This window comes from Astatotilapia calliptera, chromosome 19 (assembly GCF_964374335.1).
Source record: "Astatotilapia calliptera chromosome 19, fAstCal68.1, whole genome shotgun sequence".
Taxonomy (NCBI): domain Eukaryota; kingdom Metazoa; phylum Chordata; class Actinopteri; order Cichliformes; family Cichlidae; genus Astatotilapia; species Astatotilapia calliptera.
Genome location: NC_137440.1, coordinates 25,822,894 through 25,850,079, shown reverse-complemented (window position 1 = coordinate 25,850,079; position 27,186 = coordinate 25,822,894). Strand labels below are relative to the sequence as shown.

At 40.2% G+C, this 27,186-nt stretch overlaps 1 protein-coding gene across 5 annotated transcripts in view; it reads right to left on the bottom strand.

Moving 5' to 3' along the window:
- Positions 1-16,746, bottom strand: part of pacrg (PARK2 co-regulated) — a 154,900-nt gene extending 138,154 nt beyond the window's left edge. For 2 of the 5 annotated variants that reach the window (XM_080294084.1, XM_080294083.1), the window contains exon 1: positions 16,500-16,738. In XM_080294084.1, coding sequence (XP_080150210.1) covers positions 16,500-16,571 — 72 coding nt within the window. In that variant the 5' untranslated portion in view covers positions 16,572-16,738. Of the gene's footprint in view, positions 1-16,499 lie in introns of all 5 variants that reach the window. The other 3 variants (XM_080294086.1, XM_080294082.1, XM_080294085.1) reach the window with 3 other exon arrangements.
- Positions 16,747-27,186: the final 10,440 nt, after the last annotated feature.

Genomic DNA, 27,186 nt, shown 5'->3' with positions numbered 1-27,186 from the left:
GAATATTGTCAAGGTAATATGATGATGACCCTTAAGACTCCTCATTAAATCACTCAGTATCAGAGCATCAACTAAAAGTCTAAAGTGTTATCATAAAAGTACAACCAAGACAGTCCAGACGACCTCAAAAAGAAAAAAGGCGGCAGGGAATTTCTTTTATCTTTTATAACTGAAGGTCTTAGCCACAATATCTTACATTAACACTCACATCAGCATCCATGTCACAACCTTATTCAGACAGCCAGACAGACAGTCCAAACAAAGTCAGTTAGATTCAACAACACTAAAGAGATGGGTGTCAGAGTGGCAGATGGAAAGTTGAGCATCTGTCACTGTGCTGAACCATTTGGCTGAAATCAAAGGGAGATGAGCTCCTTCAAAGGACAGGCAAAGCCTTGTCTGAGGCCAGACATGCTCTGGTGTGCTCCGAAGATAAGGGCCAAGAGGTTATATTGCTTTTCTTCTGTCTCTCCCTTTGTTCTCCTCTGTCTTAAGGGAGTGGGAGGGATAGAGGGAAAAATACAGACAGAAGTAGAAGAGAGAGAAAGGTAGAGAAAGGCAGAGAAGGAGAGAGAGAGAGAGAGAGAGAGGGGGAATGAGTCATGAACAGGTTGCCTGTCTTCTTCTGCTACAGCTTGGCGTGTTGATCAAACACTCGTTAGTGGAATTTGCTTGGTGTTTCCGGACGACGATCGTAATGAGCAGAAGTGGCTGGAGCAGAGGGGGGTTGCTGGGCCGTGATGTGGATCACTTCTGACAGTATCAGAGTACTTTTCCCTTCCAGCTCTTCCCTTTCCCTGCCTTCTCCAGCTTGCTGCAGCAGAGCTGTTGCCTCCAGCACACCTTCAACTGGGAGCACTTCAGCTCAGCTGGATGTAAGGCATGAGCTAAATAGCAGAGTAATCCTCAGTGGAATTTCGAAGGGAACATACACACTGCTTCTAATCTCAAAGGGTTTGCAGGTTTACTTTCTTGGCACCGGGTGAAGAACACCACAGCCCTGGAGCACCATCTATGATGTTGGCTGCTGTGCTTTTTAAACTGCATCCATTGCGCTGCTGGTGCTGCTTTGCTCTGCCCTACCATCCCTTTTCTCTTTACAGAAAGCATCTAGTTAATAAGCATTGTGACAGACACATTCTTTTACATTTAAACACATTTGTTTTCTAAAAATCATAACATGGTTTCAATTGCTGTGTTCCACTAATGGATAGCAGATTTTGTTATTGTCCTTGAGGGGTTACAGATAAAAAGGCATTTTTGGTCTCTGTGCTGGTCAGCAAAATTCAAAAGGTCAGGCCAATGTTTTAGCGAGATGGAGATTTTCAAAGTAGGGGGTGGCAAAACAAAGGCCACCACTTGGTATTATTGGATTGGAACAACTGCGTTTGTCAGATACATTGATTTTTTTTGCCACTGGTCCCCATTATGTTGATGTAGGCAGTATGCGAGCTGTCACATCTGACCCTGTAGTCAAGTTCATAACGCACACTTAACATCGGACAATTAGAAGACTCAGAAGAGGCCATTCTCCTCTGGCAAGGACAAGTCAGTGCGACGGGTGATAATGATGGAGGATGTGTGTATGTCATCTAATATCTCATCAGTGTACCACACTTGATCGCATCCTCATTTATATTAAAGTTTGTCCCTGTCACAAGCAGGTATATTCTAAATGCACACACACATAACAGTATGACTTACAGTTTTTCTCGATTGCTTAAACACTATAACCAGGCCTCTAAACTAAAATTTCAAAACCGTAACGCTATTGTTCAAAAAGCTCACCCATTTCCCTGAACTATAAACACTATTCCCTGCTTTGACACATGACTCAAATTTGGTGAACTGTTACTGCAAAACTCTACACACAAATCCCTACATTTTACAGTGCTTACACCATGTAGTCATTTAGAAAGCACTAGCATGCAATAATGTTAACTTAAGTCAGCATAGCTTGAGCTCAATTAGCACACAATTAACCAGGTGGAAACACTAGGAGTCAAAATTTAGCACACACCAATCAGAACCTGCGATGGATAGATAAAAGGGCCAAAGTCAGCTCATTCAGGTTTGAAACAATGGATCCAAAGAGATGCAAAGGAAGAGGACGTGGTGGAGAAAGAGGACGTGGTGAAGGAGGAGGACGTGGTGAAGGAGGAGGATGTGGTGGAGGAAGAGGACATGGTGAAAGAGGAGGGTGTGGTGAAAGAGGAGGACGTGGTGGAAGAGGAGGAGGAGGTGGTCTAGGACAACAGGAAGGTGGTGGAGGAGGAGGGAGAGGTGGAGGAGGAGGAGGACGTGGTGAAGGAGGTGGAGGTGGAGAACGACGGCGACAAGGAAGGGGAAGAGCAAGGGCAAGAAGACAGTCAGTCTCGGATGAAATTCGAGCCACTTTAGTTGACCATGTCCTTGTCCATGGGATGACTATGAGGGAGGCTGGGCAACGAGTACAACCAAATTTGAGTCGCTTCACTGTTGCCTCCATCATCAGAACCTTCAGGGAGGAAAACAGGTAGGTGTACTTGCAGTAAGACTGCTTTGTACAGTAACGTTTACAGTTTTTCTCAAATGCTAAAACACATTTCACAAACGTTACCACCAGGTCCCCCAATGTCCAAACACAACACCCTTCTCTAAAGCTACATAAACACAACCACACCTTCCCACTGCAAAACTCAAACTCCCACACCAAGAGAGCAGCTCGAAGCTGTCAAAACTGTAAACACTATACACAGCATTACACACTACAGCAAAACAATTGAAAACACAATGCTCAATTTGTGAGAAGGTTCTTTGTTCCATAACTGCCAATGCATATTTTAGAAACTATACAGTAACGGATCGTCGTAGATCTCTGCAGAGGATTAGGCATTTAGATTTGTGAGTTTCATATGAGTAGTATAAATCTATAGAAAATCCTGCATGTACGTACACTACTGTAACACAACTCAATGCAAAAACAGAATCTATTGCACACAACAGTAATCTTGAAAACATGAACAGGGTGTGAAGTTTTTTTATTTACGTTATTCACACCACACACACACCACAATCACTGTGCGGCATCATGTCGCTGAGCTGTTGCTCGCATCTCGTCCGTAATGATGGTGCGAGGTTGTCTTGCTCTCCCTCCTGGACCTTCTCCTCTCCCATGTTGGCCTTCTCCTCTTCCTCGTTGGCCTGCTCCTCTTCTTCCAGGGCCAGCTCTTCTCAAAACAAATTTCCCACGTGTGGGACTAATAAAGGTTATCTTATCTTATCTTATCTTATCTTATCTCCCTCCTCTGCATCAAATTCCTCTTCCCCTGACTCTGCCTTCATCCATTGTGTTTGTTTGGAACCTTCAGCATACTGTGCACTCTGAACTTGCTTTTACATGTGGGTACAGCATTAGCAACAAGTGTCTTCAATTTTGAGTCATTGTGTGTAGTGAATGACGCCAGGTGTGTTCCCTGTGTTCAAAGATTGGTGACTGTGGCAAGCATTTTGCATCACATGGGCTTTCATTTGAGGATATGAGCAGAGTTGTTTTGCAACATGTGTTTTAGCAAGGAAAAATGTGTTTAGATTTATGAGTACAGAGGGTTGTGTTTTGTGAATTGTGTCTTCATGTGACATGTGTTTATGGTACTGGAATATGGTGGCTACATTTAGTAAATGTGTTTAGACTACTGGTCATTTGGGTTACAGGATTGGCTTTTGTGTTTTAACATTTGAGAAAAACTGTAAGTTACTGAACTTATGTGTCTTGAGTTTCAGTATGTTTCCATTATTTGCCTGTAAAATGAATGTGTGACAGTTACAGTAATGAGTGCTTCTATTTTTGTAGGACACAGAGACGACCACCTGGTGGAGGCAGGTTAAGGCTTTTGTCGGAGGAGCAAGAGAGGGAACTTGTAAACATGGTAATTGCAAATAATGTAATCCGCCTGCAAGAGATTCAAAGGAGAGTGATTGAGGATGATCATCTTTTTCGAGGCATAAATGCCATCAGCCTCTCCACAATTGACCGCATCCTCCGAAAGAATCAATTCCGGATGAAACAGGCATACCGAGTCCCTTTCGAACGAAACTCTGACAGAGTGAAAAACCAACGTGTGGAATATGTTCAGGTATGAGTTTTGATACTGTATAAAGTATTGTGTACCATCACAGCATGGCAGTTTATGCTGCCATTTCAGCACTCTTGAACTGTGGTTCAGGGTACCGATTGACTCTACTGTGTTATGTGTTTTGCAGAGAATCTTTGAGATTGAAGGACGGCCTGTTCCCCATGAAATAATCTTTGTGGATGAGGCAGGTTTTAACCTGACCAAAAGAAGGAAAAGGGGGAGGAACATAATTGGCCATCGGGCTATTGTAAATGTCCCTGGTCAGCGTGGGGGGAATGTCACTATGTGCGCAGCCATCAGCCAACGAGGGGTACTCCACCGCCATGCCGTACTAGGACCCTATAACACTATGCTTCTCCTTGGTTTTCTTGATGGTTTAAGACAACATATGTTCCAGCTGGACTACAGGGAACCAGCACAGCCAGAGCAGCCTCACTACGTTGTTGTGTGGGATAACGTCAGCTTCCATCGCGCTGCTCTGGTTCGTGACTGGTTTACCCAAGGTTTTCTAATATCTTTCTGCCTGCATACTCTCCCTTTCTAAACCCGATAGAGGAGTTATTTTCGGCATGGCGGTGGAAAGTGTATGACCGAGAACCTTATGTCCGTGTTCACCTCCTTCAGGCCATGGAAGATGCCTGCCTAGACATATCAGTAGATGCATGACAGGGGTGGATCAGGCATGCAAGAGGATTTTACCCCCGCTGCCTGGCTGGGGCCAATATAGCCTCTGTTGTGGATGAGATTCTCTGGCCTGACCCAGACCAAAGACAAGATGCTGAGGTGGGATAATGTTTCTGGTGTGTGTTGTACTGTATAGTACATGAATGACAATGTGCCACTGTACATACATTGGTTGCGTCTTTTGTGTTTATCATGTGACAAGGGTTTTGAAGGGGAGAACCATAAGCAACCTATTTGTTTTGGAACTATTGTTTTGAATTAATTGTACCAGTGTGCAAAACTCTGTTGTAGTGTATGTGTTTTTGAGGGCTTGTGTTTGATGTCTGAGGGCAAAGTTTGGTTTTTCAGCAGGAGTGAATAGTTTTGGGTGTAGAGCTTCATTTTGACCTGGAAATAGGATGTTTGGGAAATTGAGTGAGATGTTATGGATTTGTGTTTACTGTTGTGAGGATATGAGGCGTAGTTTCAAGAAATGTGTTTTAGCAATCGAGAAAAACTGTAATGTTGAGGTAAAATTATGAATACTGTTTTCAGCTATGAAAGAGTTCTTAACTGATAATGAGCCAAAGCACACGCTTAAAAAAGATGGCAAAATGCAGACAAACTGGATTTAAAAAAAATGTGGTCACAGACTGAAACTAATAGTAGTTTAATGGGCACACAATGTACACCACTCAAATCCTGCTGAATGGAAATTAACTATTTGGAGCATTTCTAATTATGATTTTAAGGACTGGTATTTAGGTCATATAAGTCACATAAAATAGATTATTATGGTTTATGAGTAGCACCGGTATATGCCTGGAAATGCTCTGACCATGCCATTCCTCATGACACCAAAGATGAAGGACTTAAAGGAGTGAGCAGGGACTGCGGTGCGACAATACAACCTTGTCCAAAAGAGGACACCGGAGAGAGGGTGCAGCTTCTGAAATACTGTCAGTATAACATTTTGGATGGCTTTGTGCAAAGGAATGTAGCAAAAAAAAGAAAGTGAAAAGAGCACTGCGATTTAAAAGGTTTATTTAAAAGGATTTATTTCTTGCTTCCTTACTGTCAGTCATTTTCAGATGTCTATCATGAAGTAAATATTTTGAAAGCTGCTCAAAGCACAGTATAAGCCCAATCAAGAAGGTTTATTGCATAAACCAAACAGCAACTCAAACAGAAAAACACATTACGTGAGCAAAAGCTAGCATTACGCGACATGTTAAAGTTTCACAGTCAGCCACCTTCACTCTGAACCACCACACACAAGCCTACTCATTGCAAAATAGAATTCAAATCACTGATTTTTTTTCCCCCTCAGACAAACCTGTAAATCTGACTTGCTTATGTAATCAAGCAACCTTGCAACTCTAGGCAGTAGCATGAAAGGGTCTGGAAGTGGCTACTTAGTGTGGTTTATCCATTTGCTTCACATGTGAAAGATCCTTGGTTTGATACTTGGAAAAAAAAACCTAGTGCTGGTCCCAGGCCTTGATAAATGGGAAGGCTGGCTCAGGAAGGATATCTGGAGTGAAAACTGTTATTGTTTATTGTTCCTGAAGCACAACAAACATGTGGTAGACTCAGCAAAAACCTGCCAAAATGGGCCAGGGACATGGTACTATGCAAACAACAAAGACTGAGTTATAATTATAAGGAAAAGGGATTTTATTTTATGGCAAAGTCTGCAAAATTGTTTTTATCAGATTTTATATATACGGTTTTGGGGATGGCTAAAACAGTTATTAAATAATGTTTTAAATGAATTTTCCACAATTAAGTGTGAGCAAGGTCTTAAAGATGACTGTTAAGTGACAAGGACTTCTAAAAATACTTTAGTTTATCCTAGGAACCACAAGTAAGCAGTTTGTGTCTAAAAAATAACTCCAATATTCCTCACAATGTGACTGGAGGCCAAGGTAATGCCTTCCAAAGTAAGCATCTGGTTAGAGGTCCTGCAGGCCTTTATGTCTTTAAGATATTCTTGCAACCTAACTAAATAGAAAGACAAAGCTGGGTATAATTTGGATATCAATGAAAATATATGTGTGAAATGATCAGGACCCACACAGTGTTCAAGTGTCACTTCTAAGCACCTTTATTTTTAAATACTGCGTTCCCACTGCTTCTGCACTGTATATATTCCACCGCAAGGCCAGCTTCCCAGCTCCTTTAAACACCACACACTAAAAAGGGGCAGAGTTCATTAGTTGTAATCCCTCTCACCTGTCCCCACCGTCTTCCCGGCACAGCCTCATGAGCCTACTGTACCACCCCTCCACTGCCGCAGAGCCAGAGACCACACCCGTGCCATGCCTATGTCTTCTAATAATGCTACCTAAGCTGAGCATGTACATGTACCATGTACTGGTTCTTCTGGTGACCCAGTGGTTATCACTGACTGATTTCTAGGCCTGCTTGATTGGGGTTTTATTAATCAATTTTACAGTGACTTCCAGCAACTTCCACTCACAACCATTTGGGAGAAAATCAATGTGAAAGCTGTAAAATACCCTGTCTTACAGCTTAGAACAGACTTCACTGGCAACATATTAAGCAAAATATGTTAAGAAAACACATTTTATGGTGATTCCTGATCATTTCTAGCAATTTTGTACCTAACGAACAAAAAGAAAAAAAACTGGCTGTTTTTATACAAGGACACTGCTCATAGAAATGGCGTAGGTCTAAATGCCCTCAGTGATGGTTATCACATGACATAGGGCTAATTAACTCTTGAGCCGAAAATAGGGGCCCTGCAAGGAGCAATAAACATTCGCTATTAAACGCTATCTAATTAGAATTCAAGCTACAAGGGCATGAAGGAGAACATAACAAACACAGAGGCCAGTATAATTGTCAACCAAGCTCAGAGGAAGGCAAACATAATAGATATAATCAGCTGAGCACTTCCTGTAAGGTCATGATAGAATGTTGTGGAAATACTTCCACATATCTGACTGAAGTTTACTGACGGTGTTTTTCCTCAATCGCAGAAAAGGTCACAGACATTTCAGCAGACGTGCAGTTCAGACGCCATGCTATCAATTATAACCTAATCTATTTGTTGATACCTGGCGAGAGAACATGAATCAGAGAAACTGCTTTTTGTAAGTTCTGCCAAATTTACCCTGAGCAGGAATGTAGATCTTCAATGTGATCTAAAATCCAGGATCAAAGCAAAGTTTCAAATGGGCATTGCAGAAGTAAACTTTTTTTCTCTTTTAAGGTGACTTTAAATTAGCGGCATTTCATGGATTTCATCTTTATATAATGCTTAAAATGTATTGTCATTTCTATGCAGTATTTCATGCAAAGAACAACATACTAAGTTATGAGGAAAACTGTAAGATGTCCAAGTCAGCCAATGTTTTGTGCGCTTAAGACCTTTAGGCTCCGTGGTTGATCGATAGTAATGGAAATGCCAGCAGGCCTCCAGAGTCTGTTGCCAATTTAACCTTTTTTGTACCATGACTCAATTCTTCCTCAAATAACCCAGCTGTTTGCTGGGATGGACTGCAGGCTTGTGGTGCTGATAAGATGAACACACGGGAGCGAGGGAAGGGAAAGACGGATACGGAAAAATAGTGCATGTGTCCCTACAAGTACTGCTGGTTTAGAAAACATTTCCGGGAGGCAGTTCAAGTGTGGCGGCCAAGCAGATGGGTGAGGACATCCAACTTTGCTCAGTATGCCTTGCCTTGCATAGGCAAGACACAACACAGACACAAAATACCTGATTGTGCTGCATGGGCAATTTATGGCTCATGCTGGGCACATTATGAGTCTCTGTGTCAGTAAACGTGTTCAGAGTGATGGGGAAGAATGATTTTGATGGCAAGTGAGAGTAGTAAATAGGCAGATTCATCTTCATAAAAAATTTCAAGGATTCAATCTTGGTCAAAAAGGAAAAAAACTGCTGCTATCGTTTATCTGAAATAGCCTCATTTTTATTTCAGACTCTTATTGTTGTCTTATTGTGTTTGCTATGATTATTCCACCCTATGGTGTTTTTCAGTGATTCGGGTTTAATCATTTTAAATCAAGCTTTAACTAATGCACATAAAGCTATTAGAAAAACTTTGAAATCTTCTAAACAAATCAAATTTGAGACAGCATTTTAACCAAGTTTACATCACATTTTTAAAGTGAGATTACATTTAATCGAGTTGTACTGAAATTCTACATTCATTTAAAGCCCTAATCAAGGATCAATTCGAAGCTGTCACTTGTTTAATTTGTTCAGATGGATTCATTTATTACGATGACACTCTGGGGCTAGAGCATCGAAAACAAATAGCTAAGATGTGCATATACACATCTCTGACACACTCTCTACAAAGCATCCTTCCAAACTATCCACTAAAGCAAATTACTATGATACAATACAATTAAATCAAAATGCATCTATGCTCTGTTGCTTTTTAATTTACTGTCATTATTATTTAATTGATTTAGTTTACGATTTAGAGTGCATATGAAGTAATAGTCTGATAGCCCATTGTTTCTCTACATAAATGTTTTCATCTCCAGAGTGCTGGCTGGTTGAATAAAGGTTCTGAAATGAAAGAAAGAGAGAACAAGGGAGAGCAAGAGAATAGCAGGGGAGACTGTATAAGGGGCTGAGACATCTGCTCAGGTATATAATGATTATGCTGCGGGGGAAGGATAAGATATGGAGGTCACGTTTGCTGGCATGGAGTATCCTATCTGTCCCCTGAGGTTAGTGGGGTGAAAAGGCAGGATGACGGCAGGACTGGGGGATTGGAGTTAGCGGATAGTGGGGAGCCTTGTATGAGTCTTGGGGACACTGTTTGCTGGCCTTGGTTTTACCATAGAGACCAAGTAAGCAGTAAATGAGTTGTGATTTTTCAAAATCTATCATCTCAGCAATCTGCAGAGCCTTGTTACACAAAAGTTGAGGTTGGGCTCTAGTGTAGATTGTATCAATTTGCCCTCTAAGGTGAACTGTGCAGCAGAGCATGAGAGGGTTGTGTTCATGTACTTGAGCATGTATTACGTTGCAGAGATTCAGACAGGTGACATATTACAGGAAAAACCAACATTAACTGTCGCTGTAAGGTGTTGGATGACCACATGGATTTGAGCCCCTTGATTCTTCTTCTACTTGCAAGGATGCAACACATTGTTTCCAAAAGACATGCCATCATTTTGTGTTTCATATGTTAGCCAAAAATTAAAACTTTTTAAAACTAGGTGGAACTGTAGGGACACACTGAAGATGCAGCTGGTTATTGTGCTGTTATTTCTTTAAGTTTATGAAGTATTAAGTATTAGTTAATCTGAGAAAGAGTGGTTGCACCTAGGGCTGGGCCATATCATACCGTTCATGGTATGATATGGCCCGGGGGGGTTGCACTAATAAAGTTGTGGAGTAGGGTATTTTGTCTTGCGTCAATTATATCGTCAGTTATGTCGTTATCGCAAATTTTCAAATATATATCGTGATAAATATTTTTGGCCATATTGTCCTGCCCTAGTTGCACATCCTTTGGCACGTCCCTTGGCACACGAATCTCCAGATTTAGATCTTGATTTTGTGCAAATGTAAAAAAAAAAAAAAAAAAAAAAAAAAGGTACCTCCAAAAATTGCCTGGTGCTTTTTAAAAAACTTTATTGCTCATAAAAGAATCATTACTTTAAAGCAGGGGTGTCAAACTCAAATACACAGTGGGCCAAAATTCAAAACTGGAACAAAGTCGCGGGCTAACGTTAATATTTATTGAATTATATTTATTCCTCCAGATATAAGAATGAATCTTTTCTTATGGACTCAAACACGTTTTGCTAAAAAATTGAATATGGAACAAGCAAAGCTTAATACTAAACAATATATATATTAGCTGTATAATACCAGTAGGCCAGCTCTGATAGTAATTTGGTATGGCTTCGCGGGCCAAATTTAATTAGGCTGTGGGCCAAATTTGGCCCGCGGGCCAGAGTTTGACACCTATGCTTTAAAGGTATAGCATATTATTTACTAAGACTATTGCAGACTATTATATGTAGAGTGTATGAAATATGAGTGCAGAAATGTTTGAAACTTTCTTTTATCACCTCAGAAAGGAGGATTTCTCTAGATAAAGGACTTTGTGACATCTAAGACCTTGAAAGACCTCAGAGCTGAGGTTGGTTAAGCATAAAAGCAGTACACACAGAGAGGAAACATTGCAGGATGTGTGATGGCAAAAATCCAACAAATTACAGACTACATATATCAATCTCAGGGCATGACAATCATCAGAGGTCATATATTCTACTCTAGGCTAATTTAATCTTCAGTATTCGATAAATCAATACCCAACCCAGAAGACAGATCTGTGAGCTCAATAGTTATTGACCAATGTTTTTATTTTCAGAATGGTATTCATGCAGCGAGATGTAATAACATGCCCTGATTAAACACCTTTGACTGGTTGCCCACATCTCTGACTCTGACAACTCAAACAAGGTTGACTACAGAAATCTGCTTCTACCAAGTATATACATAGTTACTTAGTTTTGTGAATCTCCAGAATTTCACTGCAATACTTGCTCTGTCATTCCATTCAGCCACAGCATAGGTGATGAACAGGAGCTCAAAGTTGAACCAAAAACACCTGAGAGGAGGAATTGACTGTCCTCCGGGCTCAAGCAGCTTCTCCTTATGACAGGGAAGAAGGTGAGGCAAAGATAACGGGACACTCTGCCACTCAGAACAACATGTGCCACAAAGTTTGGAATCATAATCCCAAATACAGTTCATAGCTCCACTGTGCGAAGCATTAGCGCTAACGAGCCAGATGCTAACTGTGTTTTAAAACGGTTGAACGAAAAACTAAGCTCTAACTGTTAAGGACTGATTACACCTGTGCCAGATATATATAAAGATATATGTAAAGAATGTGGTGGAAGAGTATATTAATTATTGTTTTCATGCTTTATTTCTCTTTTATGACAATATTTTATGACAAAATATTTCCATACGATGCTGAAAATAATTTGTGATGTGTATCATTCACTCACACCATTTTTGGGGGCATTACTTTCCATGTAAAGTGTGTGTAGTCATATCCATTCATTTTTCTGCACTGCGCAGCTGTTTGCAGTCGCTCTCCAACCTGTTATTTTTTTCTTGGTTTTTTTTTTTTGTTTGTTTTGGGTATTTCTTTTTGTCATCAAGCCAGAATAAGCCTCTGACACAGAAAATAACAGCTTTGTTGCCCTCTCTGTATGAAGCGTACAGTGACGACCTCCCACCAGAATGTAAAGTGCATCTTGTTTCTCTTTAAATGCTTGAGGATGAATCACTGGAAAAAAGAAAAAAAACGGTGGAAGGGTTTCAGGGGCCTGTGCTATTGATTCAATTTCTATAACCACAAATACTTTAAAGCATAATAAGCCTATGCTTCAAGTCCCCATACCCTTTCAAGGCTTGAAATGGCCTTGTCGTTACCTACAAATCACAGCTCTCCGCAAAGCTGCCCTCTCTGGAGTGAAATGTCCGTGACCACGGGGGACAAAAAAAAAAAAAAAAACAGGGAGCAAGAGACACAAGCAAGCCCCTGAAAAATGTAATGGTTTTTGTTGAAGATTTAGCCAGTGGTATGCCGGTGTGCGCGCATCATTCATGTTCCAGACACAGCAGATCCTCTGGGGAGATGGTGAATATTAAAGGGCTTTGCAGGAGCCTTCCTCATGAAAGCTCTTGACAACAGATTTGTTTATGACCTTCAAGAAAGGAAGAGCGAGTCAATGATAGCTCTACACAGCCTCTTTTGCATCTCAAGGTGGACGCGGCTACAAAAAAATAAAAGGCAGCTGTGGCTTCAGGTTCAAGTATTTGTCGTTGTCATCAGAAATGTGCAGCCCTTCTGCAAATATTCATCACATATAGGCAAGATGTCTCAGACCTGAGAACCAAAAACCATCTGACAAAATGTTTTAAAATGATGCTCATATTCATTCAAGAATGCCACACTTTCCAATACAGTACCATAAACGGCCATGAACCAACTCAAAGCTGTCAACATAACAGCTTTACAACAATAAATCTAAATGTAAGGAATTCTTTGAACTTACAGATGAAAGAAAAGTTTTCATTTTTTTACTAATTCAGCATGTCATTCAGCATATTGTCATGTTTTTTAGTATGCACCCTTTAAGAAATAAGCTCTAATGAAGAGCTTTGTGTTCTCTAGGAAATAGGGCTAATTGTCAGAGCGTTTGGGGGGAAAACAGTCAGATTTAAGCAAAATATAAACATTGTGGTTGCCTCTGACATGCTTTGCCTTTAACCAGCTGCCACTGCCTTTGTGCCAACCGAGAACGACTGTAAAGGCAACAATAGCCCTTTGAAAAGGGACAGGTTTTGTTTTTTGTTTTTGATACACCCTGTATTTACAATGACAGAGCAGACGCTCCTGAAGTCAGGAGGGAGGGGAAGGTTGTGGGATCATTTGGCTGTTTGCTTTCAAAAAATATAGTTTACTCTTGTTGGCTTCTACAAACGTACACCCTACCTTTAATGATCCTTTTTGTCTGGCAGGTAGGCCAAGACCCTGACTTTTAACAAGCTGGTTAAAGTGCAGCCTGAGCACTGAATCATTCCAGTTAATCTTCCAGCCTTGCTTGACTCTGGAGACTTTTCGTGGGTGAACTGGAGCAACTTTTATTAAAGCTACATTTAAGTAATCTGACAATGTGTGACTATGACACCACTGCTTGTGTTTAAAGAAGACCTATTATGCTCATTTTAGCTCTGAATTTTTATTGTTGGACTAGAGTAGCTTTGCACTCAGCATTCAAAATGAATCATTACTTATGTTGTGCTGGTCGTTGGTGCAGTTTATCCTTTGTGTGAAACACACATTCAGCCTTTTACCAACTTCCTTTACATTTGCTTCCATTTGTAAACAGAAGGCTTGACCAATAAGATCACCCTTTTTGGGATTTCTACCTTTTTTGACATAATATGGACCCAAGAGTAAAAAAAAAGCTGTAAAGTGTTAATTCTGGCCTCATTCTTGGAAAGTTTGACAATGTTTTAATTAAACAAGCATAAATGCATATGCATGGCTATATGTATACCACATACGTTTGGGTCATTATTATGCATCTGATTAGGCACACTGTTCTGCATATAGTTAAAGCAATGAGTCTATCTGCTTTATCTGCTTAACAGAAGTCTATGCATTTCACTGTTATTTCAGGGAACTGATAAAGAAAAGTAATTTAAAAATGTTTAAAAATATTTTAATACACTGTTTTTTTCCTTTGCCGGGCACTGAAATTGTTTGTGATGCAGTAAAACCCCTGTATATGTCACTGAAATAAAAGGAAAGACATTTAAATGTTCAATGTGAGACATCCCAGAATAGCAAAGCACAGCATAACTTTACTCCTCAGACACAGTAGTTTTTGGAAAACTCATTAAAAAGACTCCAGTAAACTATAAGTTATTTAAGTAAAATGATATGGAGTTCTGCACAAGACAGCAGTCAAGCCCAAATAAAATTAGATTTGGATTTTAAATAATAATCTATTTCTGGCCAGACAAAAACTAGTTTTACTGACCAATCAATAAAGTCCATGAAGTCAATAGAGACTAATGTCTACTGCCATACAACCTATTACACGTTCCTGATCCATCTTCATTTGCAGTAAATGAGAAGAAGAAAGTCTTTCTTTGGAAATTAGTCAAGCCCTTCAACAGTTTAACTACACTTGAGGTCCCAAATAGGGACTTCTCGACAAGGAAATCAAGATTCAGGAGGTTTCTTGTTTTTCTCAGTGTAAGACAAGAGGATGTACAAAAATAAATGCAGTTCCTTTTCTATTTGTAGCAAGGCAATCAAAAACAAAACTATAAGCTTTTAAGCTCAAACCACGTGCTACACACAACTCCACCACCCCACAAGCCCGTTAGTCTATAAAAGGAAAATGCTGTTATAAAAAAACAGCATTTGCATTTTTCTTAGCACACGGTTTCTGCGTTTCATAGCATCTAATCATTGCCATATAGCTTCTGAATGGGCTTTATACGTGTCATTTTAGTCCATAAATGTTATTGGATAATTTTAGAGTTCCCAAATGTCCATGTTTGTGTGAAACCCACTCAGGCTTGTCTGACCAAAAGGGTTAGGCACACACACACATACATAGAAGACAGATACAGTAGAATAATGGTTGAAGAGTTTGTTCAGGCATTCTGATTTTTCCTATTGCTACCTCAACTCTCTGGGTTGATTTGCGCACAGAGATTTTGACGCAGAGCAAAAAATAACAGACCATGCAATTTCTGGAAAAATGGCGGTAGGATTGTTGCTACCACCAGTCTTGACTCTGTGGCTTGCTGCAAAAAAGTTGGAGATAAATAGGTAGACTGAAAAGCTGAAGAGAGATAGCACTTGATATTAAAAACATAAATCAATAGGGGGTATTTATTTTGAAAATCTGTACCCCCTAAAGTGGATAAATGTGTATAACTGAGGTCTGCTGTTTTCAAAATTATCTGAGTTTTGTGTTCATTGTCTGAAGTTAACTGTGGCTGCTTTATTTTTCTTTTAAATTTCACAGCATGAACGCATCATGATAACATCCACTAAATAACTGAAGACATTTATTTAGAAAAGGTGAGACTCCTGTTCAACTCTTATACTTATCCGGGCTGTAATCAACAGCAACGCTTCCTGTGTGAAACTGTGGTTTTTTTTAGTAGATTACAAAATTTTAAAGCATATTGGCTATTCATTAAGGGCTGCAATAGGTTGGCGACCTGTTTAGAGGGTACCCCTACCTCACACCCCTATGACAGCTGAGATAGGCTCCAGTCCCTCCGCAACCCTTAAATGGCTCAGTGGAAGAACATGGATGGATAAAATGGTCTTCTTTTGATCCACTGTGTTCTTTTATTCTGAAAATTTGACAGTCACCTGTTCCCTGCTGTTAGTCACTGCCAGGTTCCTTACTGCTAGTTGTCCATCAGTATGTGTGTGAGAAAGAAGCAGACAGGAGGCTCTTTGAATTGTGAATGACAGCTTAAATAGTCTAAAACTGCAGTATGATCTCAGCTGGAATTAGATCAATATCTTGAAAACATTTGTTTTCTTTTCCCATAGCGTTTATAAATAACTTTAAATTGGTTAAAATGTGTCTAACACCATTTCTAGCAGATCCCTATAGTCATATTTAAGCATTTGTCAGACAGAGACAAACATTTCTCAGGAGGTAGTGCAGATTGTCCACTAATCAGAAAGTTGTGTTATGTTTAATGCTAGACATAGCATTTAAAATGATAGAATAAAAGCAGTGTGTCAAAGAAGTGCTCTGGGTGCTCAGTTATAGCAGAAAAGCGTTATATAAGTACAAGTCCATTTACTATTTAATGTAAAGAAACATGACAAGTACAAGCCAATCGCGAAGAGAGGAGATTCAACTAGCCAATGAGGTGAATTAGATTCAGTTACTTCCTGAATATAAGACTATATGCCAGTTCTCTCCAGCTGTAGCAGGTAAAGTTACAATGATAATGACATTCAATGTGACTAACTGTATGTAACCAGCTCTATACATTCTTCCGTAATGGGCTTGGCACTTCTCTCACAAAATTGCTTATAAAATGCAAACCGTAAATTCTCCATCCCTGGGCTTCCAGGATGAACGCTCCCCACTGCTATTATAGCTAGTGCTAACTGAAACAACTACACTCACCACTGCGTTCTTCAAAGTGGCCTTTACGGTGAAGCCCTCTGCGTTTAGCTCCGTCTTCCTCCTCATCGACATTGCCACAGCTTTTATTGGTGGAAGTCCAAATTAACGAAGGGCAATGTTGCTGCAATTACTAATTATTCTACGCGGCTCTAAAAACTTGACGCCTGTTGCGTTCTGTAGTGGTTGCTATCAACTTCTGAGACGCTTAGACCCGGTTGCCCCGGAGACGTGTGCGCCTCCTTGTTACCATAGAAACTATGGGGCGCCGCTGAAAATATGCAGATCAAAGTGTCGTGGTTAACCAGGGGCTGAATATTCACAATAATAGATTTAGGTTTTTTTTTTCCCTTAGTAATATATAATGTTATTACGATAATACTGTTACAGCGACGAAGGAAACGAGGCTACTTGACCTTACTGGAAACTCAAAAATAAAATAAAAATGAGCTATTCTTAAATAACTTATTTTTAGTGTGTTTTTTTTTCATGATGGACATTAGATGGTTCATTTCAAGAGCATGCAGATATAGTTTTTCCATGATTAGAAAACATGTTTGTTTGTTTTTAATAAAACAGAGTTTTTCATGGTGAAGTGTTGAGGATGAATTCAGTCGTTGTGAAAAATTCTTATAAAAGATACTGCTCGATAATTTTAAAGTCCTTCAGGCTCAGACATCTCTCATCCTCATTAATGCTTTTATCTGTGATGTTCTGGACCTGTTGCAGAGCCTTGGGTTGTATGGGCTTGTGATGTCTACAATTGCCATGACTTTTATTCCTCATCTATGTTAAAAACAACTAAAATGATCAGCCTTGGTTTCCTTAAGAGGTGGGGTCATGTCTGAGCTTTCTTACACCAGTGTGTAGATGGGATGGCAGCATGACTGGTTCTTTACTATTCTGAGCCTCACCTGTTCCATCTCAGCCATACTGATGCAAACAGGGGTGTGTATCTTGTCCTCCTTTCTTCTTAGTTCATCAACCAGCCTCTCAGTTTTGCTGATGACAAGCAGTAAGTTCATCAAAAGTTACTGATTTGACAAACTCTTACCACTCTTTCTGGTTGATAGGTTAATCCACAGTCTTCAATATAAAGGGATAATGCATAGTAAATGTGCATTGAATGGGTCAAACAACCCGTCAAAAGATCTACAATGTTGTTGATGTCAGTAAGTCAAATTGGTGTTCTCATCGCTTCTTTTTAATCTACTCTGCTGCAAATGTCAAAAAGCTGACCTGCACTCAAACAGGATGACCTGTCTTTTCTGTGCTCCTGCCACAACTCCCAGGCCACTTCAATCTCAGACACGCGGGATCGATAACACCCTCAGCTCATCATGCAGTAGACGCTCATCCAGAAGTAAATACTTAATGATGCTCTTTGTCTGGCAGGTAGACCAAAGCCCTGACTCCCAATAAGCTGGTTAGAGAGCGGCCCGAGCACTGAATCATTCCAATTTAGGGATGTGGCACTTTTAATCTTCCAATATCGTTTTTGCTTCTGGAGACTTTCTTGGGTGAACTTGTGCAACTGTTATTAATCTTCAGTGCACAGGCAATTTCTCTAAAAGCCCCTATTTGTTTTTTATGGCTCCATTGAGAGAGGAGGGTATAGCAGCAGGGAGGGAGACTGTAAACAAGGTATGCAGGGTAGGCAAGTTATGTCCCTGTCAGCATTCAATGCTGGTCTCTCCTTCTTTCTCCACTCCCCCCTCACCATCTCACTACCTCACCACCCAGAGGATTAAAAAGAGGAAGAGGGGAGTTTTCAGAAAGCAAACTGAGCAAACTGGAGCGTCAGCATGAATTCAGCTGGACTGAGAAATGATTGTTCAAACAGCGCTGGCTGCGCTATCTCACTTTTCTGAGTGTGCTGAGAGGACTGGAGCTGGTCTTTTTTTTAATTGTAGAAACAGACCTTTCAAGAAAGGAGCGTAAAAAAGAAAAATATTGCTAGTTCATCTTGGTACATGTATGTAAATGTGCATCTGGATGTCAGGCTAACAGTGTGGATCAATACACGGGTCAAGGTAATATCTCAGCTTCTTACACCCTGTTCAAGGACACACACACTGACTGCAGTGACATTGACTGACACAGAGAAAGCACATTTGCATTTCTTTTTTACACTAATGATGCATTGTGGATAACCATATGGTTTGGCTGGTAGGGAAAGAATGAGGGAGACACATCAGCATTAAAAAGGGACCGCAATACATTCTCCTTTGATGAGTATGTCTTTATTTTTTATGCATCTGCACTATCTTCATTGTCGTGGTGTCCCCGGTTTGATCTCCAGCTCATTTTCTAGGCCACCTTCAGGCTTGGCAACCATTGTCCACTGTGTGAGAAAACAGCAATTATGATATCATTAGAGAAGAAACTGGTACCTACAAAGCACAGGACCCAGAGGGGGCCAGTAGACGAATCTCAGTAGTAAAAAGCGACAGCAGAGACTTTGCTGCATTGTCAGTTGCCCCCCAATTACAATGAAACAAGACAAACAGCCATTAGAGTAGGCCATTAGGCAGTAGGGGAGAGCGCCCAGGGCCTTGTTGGGTATAACACTTCATCAGGTTGTGAAAGTCACACAAAGCATACAAGGTATGTGGCTGAGATAAATGCCTTCCACTGTAGGAGTGAATCTGGATAGTTGCATGTTCTATTTCCCACCGTTACATTTTTATGACTATTAACTAGACATGAAAAATACAACCCAAGCTATATTTATGTCTTATAGAAATACTATAGAAGAGATATATTAGATATTAAGACCTAAAAAAAAAGCGAAGTTCAATAGAACTGCACTATTTTAATAACTTGGTTAAGTTCAATAGATAATTTAGTCCTCCCAGTAGGAATATCATTAAAATATTGCAGTGATTTGTGTCCTGATCTCTGCCACATCCTTACTTCTTTCCCCTCATGTTCCTGGTGTTTCTACCTTTGTTTCCAGCATGGCCATGTGTGTATCTCTCCCACAAACTGTGTGTGTCTGTGTGAGTCTGTGTAGTAAGGACATGGCAGAGAGCAGGACACAAATCACTGCAATATTTTAATAACATTCCTGCTGGGAGGACTAAATTATCTATTGGACTTAAGAGTGCTATTAAAATAGTGCAGTCCTATTGAAATTGATCACAAGTAGAGATTTTCAGCTTTTAATAAGTCTAAGAATCACAAGCCCAGAAGGTTCAGAACAAGTGCACTGAAAAGTAAACATCAGTAGATATAACTTAGGTGGACTGGGGTACAGTTTTAAGCACCAGAAGTCCTGCTTTTATATTCCTCTGCTTTAATAGTGTTATGAGCTGTATGTGAAAACAAACACTGATAACTTCTTTGGCAGAACAGTGTCCTAATGGCCACTGAAACCCCAGTCTGAAGCCAGGTGGTTCTGTTTGGAGTTTGCATGATGCCAAATGGGCAAGTCTATTACCTGGTTTCTCTCAATATGGAGGGCCACTGTGTTTACTCGCCAGGTGCCCAGTGTATCCTGGAATAGGCTCCAGCCCATGACCCTGACCTTGAAAAGTTTAGATATGAAATGAAATAGTACGACTGACTGACTCGATAAACATCCATTCTCTCACTCCAGAGGAGTTTTTAACGACATGTAGATGTGTTAGAAAAATCACTTGCATAATGTAATGTGTTCTTCTGGACATAAGGCTTCACAATAAATGTACTTATGCATTACACCAATTTTGAGAGGTAGGAGATGAACAAAATGTATTCCACTGAAAATAGCTGAACATAAATGGGTTTCATTTCTTGAAGATAAAAAATAAAAATCTTCAGGGAATCTTTAACTAATCTATGCTGAGCGTGGAGTGTCTTCAGTGTAATACAAAACTGTCACCACACCAGGGGAAGGGGGGTGAACTGCTTTTGGAGAATGTGAGAGAAGCAGATTTGACCAGCTTTGACTGTTCCCAGTACTTTTTTCAGCCGGCACCGGGACTGTTTGATCACTTTATTCAGTAAAGACATTAAAAGCACACAAGTGAGTTTGTGTATCATCATTGTAGTCAGGTTGTGTTTGACTATTACTGTGAACTATGAAGATCAGACCACACTTTTTTACTAGTCTTTTTCTTGAAACTGTAGCTTCAGATGTCTGATGTGCTGATACTGCCCAAGCTTCCATTATGACCATGACGTAAAAACAATTTATAAAAAAATAGATAAATAATCCAATAAAAACACCAACCATATTCTTTAATGGGGAAGCTTTAGAGCACAAAGTTTGGAGAAGCGATGGATTACTGGTGTAATGCCCCTTTTGTTCTGATCTCTTGAAAATGCCTCTCTGAAAGCCATCATCAAATACTGTCGTAAAACTGCAAATGTCAGAAATACCCTAAACACAGCACTGCGAGCTTTGTTTTTGTACCAAACAATAGCAGTTTGGGTATCCAGCCTGTAGTCTGTTATCCCCAGAGCCCTGATAAATCCAAAGGCATAGATCTCTTCAAACGGCGGGGCAGTTGCCGAGAATACTTGATATGGGCACAGAGTTGCAAGGCCTCAGTCACAAAGCCACAGTGTATTGATCTTCATGCATTATAGAAGCAGCTTTGAGGCCAGCTGATATTGGAAGTCATGGCTTGCATCCCCGAAGAGCATACAATCTAACATGCCCACTGGACCATCCCAGCAATAATCGGACACATGCCCAGATTACCATATGGGTAATAAATTCTTTATAGTATCAAAGCACTCTGGTTGATAAGTGTTCTCCTGATTATTTTTCTCGTTGGTAATACAGATTTTTGATTCACATGTGGCATGTTTCTCTTTGATACTGTCAAACATCGACAGACTTTAATCTAAACAGATTCCGGGTCACTGGGTCACAGCGGGACTGCTAGACTTTTTCTGCCTGAATCATTAAAGTAAATGCATCAAATGCCACATGCCTCACAGTGTGACCTCGCTGGTGGTGCTTTCAGCAGCCTTGGCAACACCTAAGTCTCCAGAGAAAGCAGCTTCACTGTCGCCCACAGGTCAATGTCACACGAACCTGAATGTGTGAACAGTGACACCAATGATCCCACCGGGACAGCCAGCTTCTTCTCCCCACCACTCCACTGTGGACTCAGTGAAGTGCGGGGAGTGAAAGAGAGCGAGGAAAAGGGATAAAGGAAGTTTGATATTGACAGAATCTGCTTTTGAGAGCTCATCTTTAAGGGTCAAAACCACCAGCTTAATGTGAATAGAAGGCCAGGGTGAGTGATTTCAAATGTATTTTCACTTTTGAAATTCTTGCTTTATGCTGGCGTGTGAATGTGTGGGTGAGGAAAGGTGAGCTTTTTTTTTTGTCAATACTAAAAGCCTTGCCACTAACTGTCAGATGATGAAATTTCAAGGATCATGCCTGACATGCATTGCAGTTTTCTATTTTTCTTCCGCTTTGTTTTGGTTAACTAGTGGATGTTGAATGTAATCAGATGTAATTGAATGTAGTCGAATGCAGGCAGGCGTTGTGTTTTTAGAAAATATGTTGAGTTTAAGTCTAATTTGTAGCATAAAAACATGTTTAGGAAGCGGAAATTGTGTCGTCTTGTTACTGAAAGATTTTCTTTTATCTCTTTCAGAAGTCTATGAAAGCTTGTTTCTGTCACTGATTGTTATTATTTATTTCATTGCATTTATTTTTTGTTTTCTACCATTTATACATACGAATTTTGGGTTATTTCACATTAGACCACCACCAAATAATATAAAAATTATTTCTAGTGTTTTTGTAACGAGTATGTGCAAGCTATTTAACTAAAAAGATATTTTAAATGGTAAAATTTCTAGAATTTCTAAAATATTTGTGTTTTATTTTTATTTTTTTATGTTAGATGGTCTAATAAGTGTGTTAAGCTCTAGATTAAGTTAAAAATGTAAAGATGTTAAACCCAAATTTGGGTAAAAAGGAAAAATCAGTGGTCAAAGCTTACTTAGAAGACGGCTGTTTCTGTAGATCATAATGTAAGTCAACTAAATGTTCAATCACCTGCTCTTCCTGTGGGTCTGAGGCTCTCGCAGTCTCAGCCTGCATGTGTGTGCAAGTGCTGGTAGCAAACAGAACGATATGTCACTCGTTATGCAGTCTGCCAACTGAAAAACAACATAATCACAGTGAAAGCGCGATGTGACATGGCCAAATCAGCTTTAGCAGATCCTGACTTTAATGCACCATTTTGTTTGTGAAAGAAGAAGAGGAAATGTAAATATTGACAGCAAACAGTTCGATAATGATCTAAAAACAGGATTGTGGATGATAAAACTTTTCCGCCCATAAATTACATTTTCAGATTTATCCGCGTTTGCGTAAGTCTAACACATTGTAAACAGTTTGATAGTCTACATTTTGTTTTAATCAAACTATTCATATGGATCCTGCTCTTCGTCATTCACAACAGCACATGTGCATACAGAACATCCCCGTGGCGACAAACTGCGTACGGCGGAGCAAATGCAATTTGGTTTAATTTCGGAAAAAAATAACAGCAGCCTTCTCATTCACCTGACTGATCTGCCTGTGCTCGCTGTTTAAAACATTCAAATGGAGAGAGACAAGCATTTTATAAGGCCTGTATTTTTAAAAAAAGCAGATTCCCCTAAGTAAAGATGATACTGAGAATCTCATCAAATAAGGGCAGATGGAGGTAGTGAAAAGGGGACAAGAGGAGTGTGTGTCCCCCCCGAGAGAACTGGAAAAGTCATCTCTGCTCACATCACATCTGCCTCTCTTTTCCTGGAGCAGGAGGCTTAAAGCCTTCCTCTCTGGTGTTTCTGACATCTTGGCTCTGTTAATTGCAACATTTGCAGCCGTATTGGTATTCAGGTTAGACCCTGGGAACAGATGGCGTTTAACTTTAAACATTATTAACACTTCCCAGAATTCACGGCACTGGGTGTGGGGGTTATGAGGACAAGCAAACATGCAGGTGAAATGAGCACAATTAATCTACCAGCATCAAAGGAGAAAATACAAATTGGGGTTATTTTCCAAGTGTCACCACTTGCTTTGATGCTTTTTCTTTCACAACCACCAGCGTTTCTATTTTCACATGTTTAATCTGTGCATCATTATTTATGTTAAGAGTAATTTGTTATCTAGAGAAGGCAGCAAATATTGCTGATGACACTGAAGAGATCCCTTTAATTAAAGGAATAAAAAAGTTACCTTTTGGATAAGTGAATATGTCTTCTTAGAGCTAATGGGGAAAAAAAGTGAAATATTTTATTTGCCCACTTTGAAAGTCACAAAATCACGAGTACACTTACACGCTACGCTGACAATGAGAGCATGACATTCAAAAATGTCTTATTGAAGGAGGGAAAAACGACTCCGAAAAGCCACTGTGCGAATATAAGCCCCGCACAGCCTCTTGGTGAATGTGCATTCTGTCCATCTAAATCGGTTTTTGAAATGGTTTTGAAATATATATGACAGCCTATCTGAGAGGGTCTGCAAATGCACTTAACTTTCGGCTGGTAGGAGAGGTGTCGGAGAGGTGGGATGACATGGAATGACTGGAAGGCACCGCAGTGGAGAGGAGGAGTGAACATCAGGAAAAGAGAAGACAGTGGAAAGGGAAACATAAAAGCACGCTGTTACTTTTACACAGTGTAGGGCAGAGTGGCTGCTTTTGATGACAGCCACAGGGGGAGTAGAGTGTGTGTACCTCCGTGTGTGTGTATTCATGCAAGAGTGAGTAACTATATTTCCCTGTTTGAGTGTATTTGTGTTTCTGTGTCTGCTTTTGTGAGGAAGACAGAGTGAACTCCTTTTTTTTTGGATGTATGTGTCTGTTCCAGTGTGTGGGAGTGTTTGTGTACCAAGGAAAGGAACAGAAGCAAAAAAAATAATACACCAATATGAGTGAAAGAGGGCGATGTTCTTGAGCACGCACTGACATGTCACATCGTATTTGTCACATTTGAAGGGAGAGCACCCCGTAGTCCCTTGTGCCTTGACCCTGCAGAGTTGGGTAGTGTTGTCTTGCTCCAGTCACACAACAGCCACCATCTCTGGGACTGCGGGGCTGCAGATCAGTGACCCTCAGCAACCCCACTGGCATTACTGTAACGCCCAACAACTGTCTTCTTCTCATGACAAATTCACTGAATATTGAACTGCGTGACCTGATATCACCCTGTTGGTGTTTCTGCAACATCATAGTTAATTCAGATCCATTAGTACAATCAATTGATCAGCTGACTGATATTGGGACTTGAGGGAAAAACAACAAACATGGGAAAAGTGTGTTTTTTAGGGCTTTCTGGATAAATGGTTTTCCAACATATAGTTGTGAAACATTGTAACAGGGTCTAAAATTACTCCTGAAATCTGAAAATCAGTGAAAACAGTCAACAACATCCAAAAATAGTAAATCAACTTTTCTATTACTTTTGACCCCAATTTCCTGGGTAAAAGTTTTTCCACCCGGTCTCCAATTTTGTTCGTACTTTTACTACTACCATATTGTATTTTTATGCTCTTTTTCTCTGAATCACAGAGCTGTGAAATCAAAGGTTATTGGTCAGTTGCAATTACAGTATTGTGCAACATTAATATAAAGTTGCAGGAACAACCTCAAAAAAGTCAGAAAAAATCAATAAATACAATATACGATTTTTGTTCGTCCTTGTCTGTTTTGTCTTCTTGTGTTTCAGTGACGTAAGTTTTGCTCTCTCAGACAGAAAAAAATATTACTAGCTAACTAAAATCTTCAAAGAGGGCTGGTGGTCACACCCCTAAAAAAAAAAGAAAAAAAAAGATGTTTCAGAGGACTACAAGGAGACAGATAACTAAACATGTAGCTGATGTTTTATATAATGAGATGTCAGTACGCTTTCTGTTTCAACTACAGAAGCAGGACACCTGTCAATACATTCCTGAAAAGTCATATCAAAAACATACTAATTAGGCAAAACTCAAATTCTATGGACTTGCTATTTAATAGTTTAAACTTGGGAGACAGTCCAAAATAAATGGGGCCCTATGCAGCTGCAGACCGGAAACAGTCATCAACAATCAAACAGCATTGCACACCCTCTACATGCTGGTCATCAGCTTGTTCGCACACTGCTGTGGGATTGCATCCCATTTGTTGTAAGTCAGCCAATGTGGTTGTGTTGGTTACTTTGGCATGAAGAACATGCTCAAGTTGATCCCTACTCCCAAATTCTGGAAGAACTCCCTGCTCTGTGGGGGCGAGTTCAGTCCCAGACTCATATGGGATTGTCACTGGTTGCAGAATCTCATCTTGATATCTCTCTATACGTAGATTGACCCCAGTGATGACAAGCCTTGTTTTTGCAGTCAGGGAGATTCTGCAGATCTGTAGAGGACTGCCTACAGTTCCTGAAAACTCACAGGGTGGAGAAATTGTCTTCTTGTTGTGTCGTCTTCTTGGGACTTTGCAGCCTGTCTCTGACATCCCCTGCTAGAAGGAACGTGACCTTTGAGTTGGTGATGGTACAAGGGCTCACTTCAAATAATTCTGCAACGTGGTTTTGCAGGACACCAGTTTGAAGTACCTCTATGGCATGGGCCTCATCCAGATCAGTCAAACATGGCAGCAGATTTCAACTGACCACTGTAGTGGGGTCCATTTCCCACTGGTGTTGATAATCAGGTGCCAGTCAGGCACCTAGTTGTCAGCACCTGGGGTACCAGAACCTAAAAACAAGAGTCAATAGCGTAAAAAGCTGTTTGGCATTGGCAGAGAAGATTTGGCATGTTTTTTATGCTTGTTACCCACATGCTCAATTCTGCTGATCAACCCAGAGATCTTATAAATGTGGCATCATTTAATGGGAAATAAACAGGTTTTCCAATGGTATAAAATTTTTTGCATTGTTACAACAAAGATATAACCAAACACAAATTTGAAAACAGCAAAACATCAAATTCCCCATCCAAATTAGCAATAATTTTCAGCTAATTGCTGAGCAAGTACAATGCTGTTTGAGCATTCCCCGTCAACAATGCAGAACACCCACTGAAATGCTGCCGGTCTAGAACCATAGGAGGTTATTAATCTATGAATAGAGGTGATTGCAGTCTGGCTTCAGGTGAATCATCTGCTCTTCCTTTTCAGTTCTTAACAGGTGCAAGAGTAACTGCTTTAGTTACCCTGGAGACAGCGATTTTAAAGGGCAGACGAATCCGCTCCCAGATCAGTCGGGTTAATGGGAAAAGGCTAAGCTTTGCTGTAAAGTGCATGCTGCCACAGCAGAAAATGACATTTTGTGACAGCCTTGAGCTTCACATGAGACAAGCAAATGCTGCTTTATGTTTATTTCACCTTGTTGGACATTTATGTGCAATCTTTGTATCAATTTCCACAATAGCTGTATTTTAAAGCTTAGAAACCTTGTGCATTAAATGGACTCTAAACAATACAAACAGACGGTAGCTCTGTGCCTCACCTGAATTCTCTTATGCTTAGCTCCTTCCCCAGACTCATGTGTTATTTACCGTTCAGACTTTATATAGGCAAAAAGCATCTATTATTCTACTTATAGCTTCATACTGTAGGCATCTTTGATATGTCAATTTACAGCAATCACTGTGTTTAAGCTGCAAAGTGGTGCTTAGACAGTATGCCTCAGTAGCAAGGCTATTACTGAGCTACTGGAAAACAATGAAAGGCTGAAAGTTTCCTTCATAACTTGAATC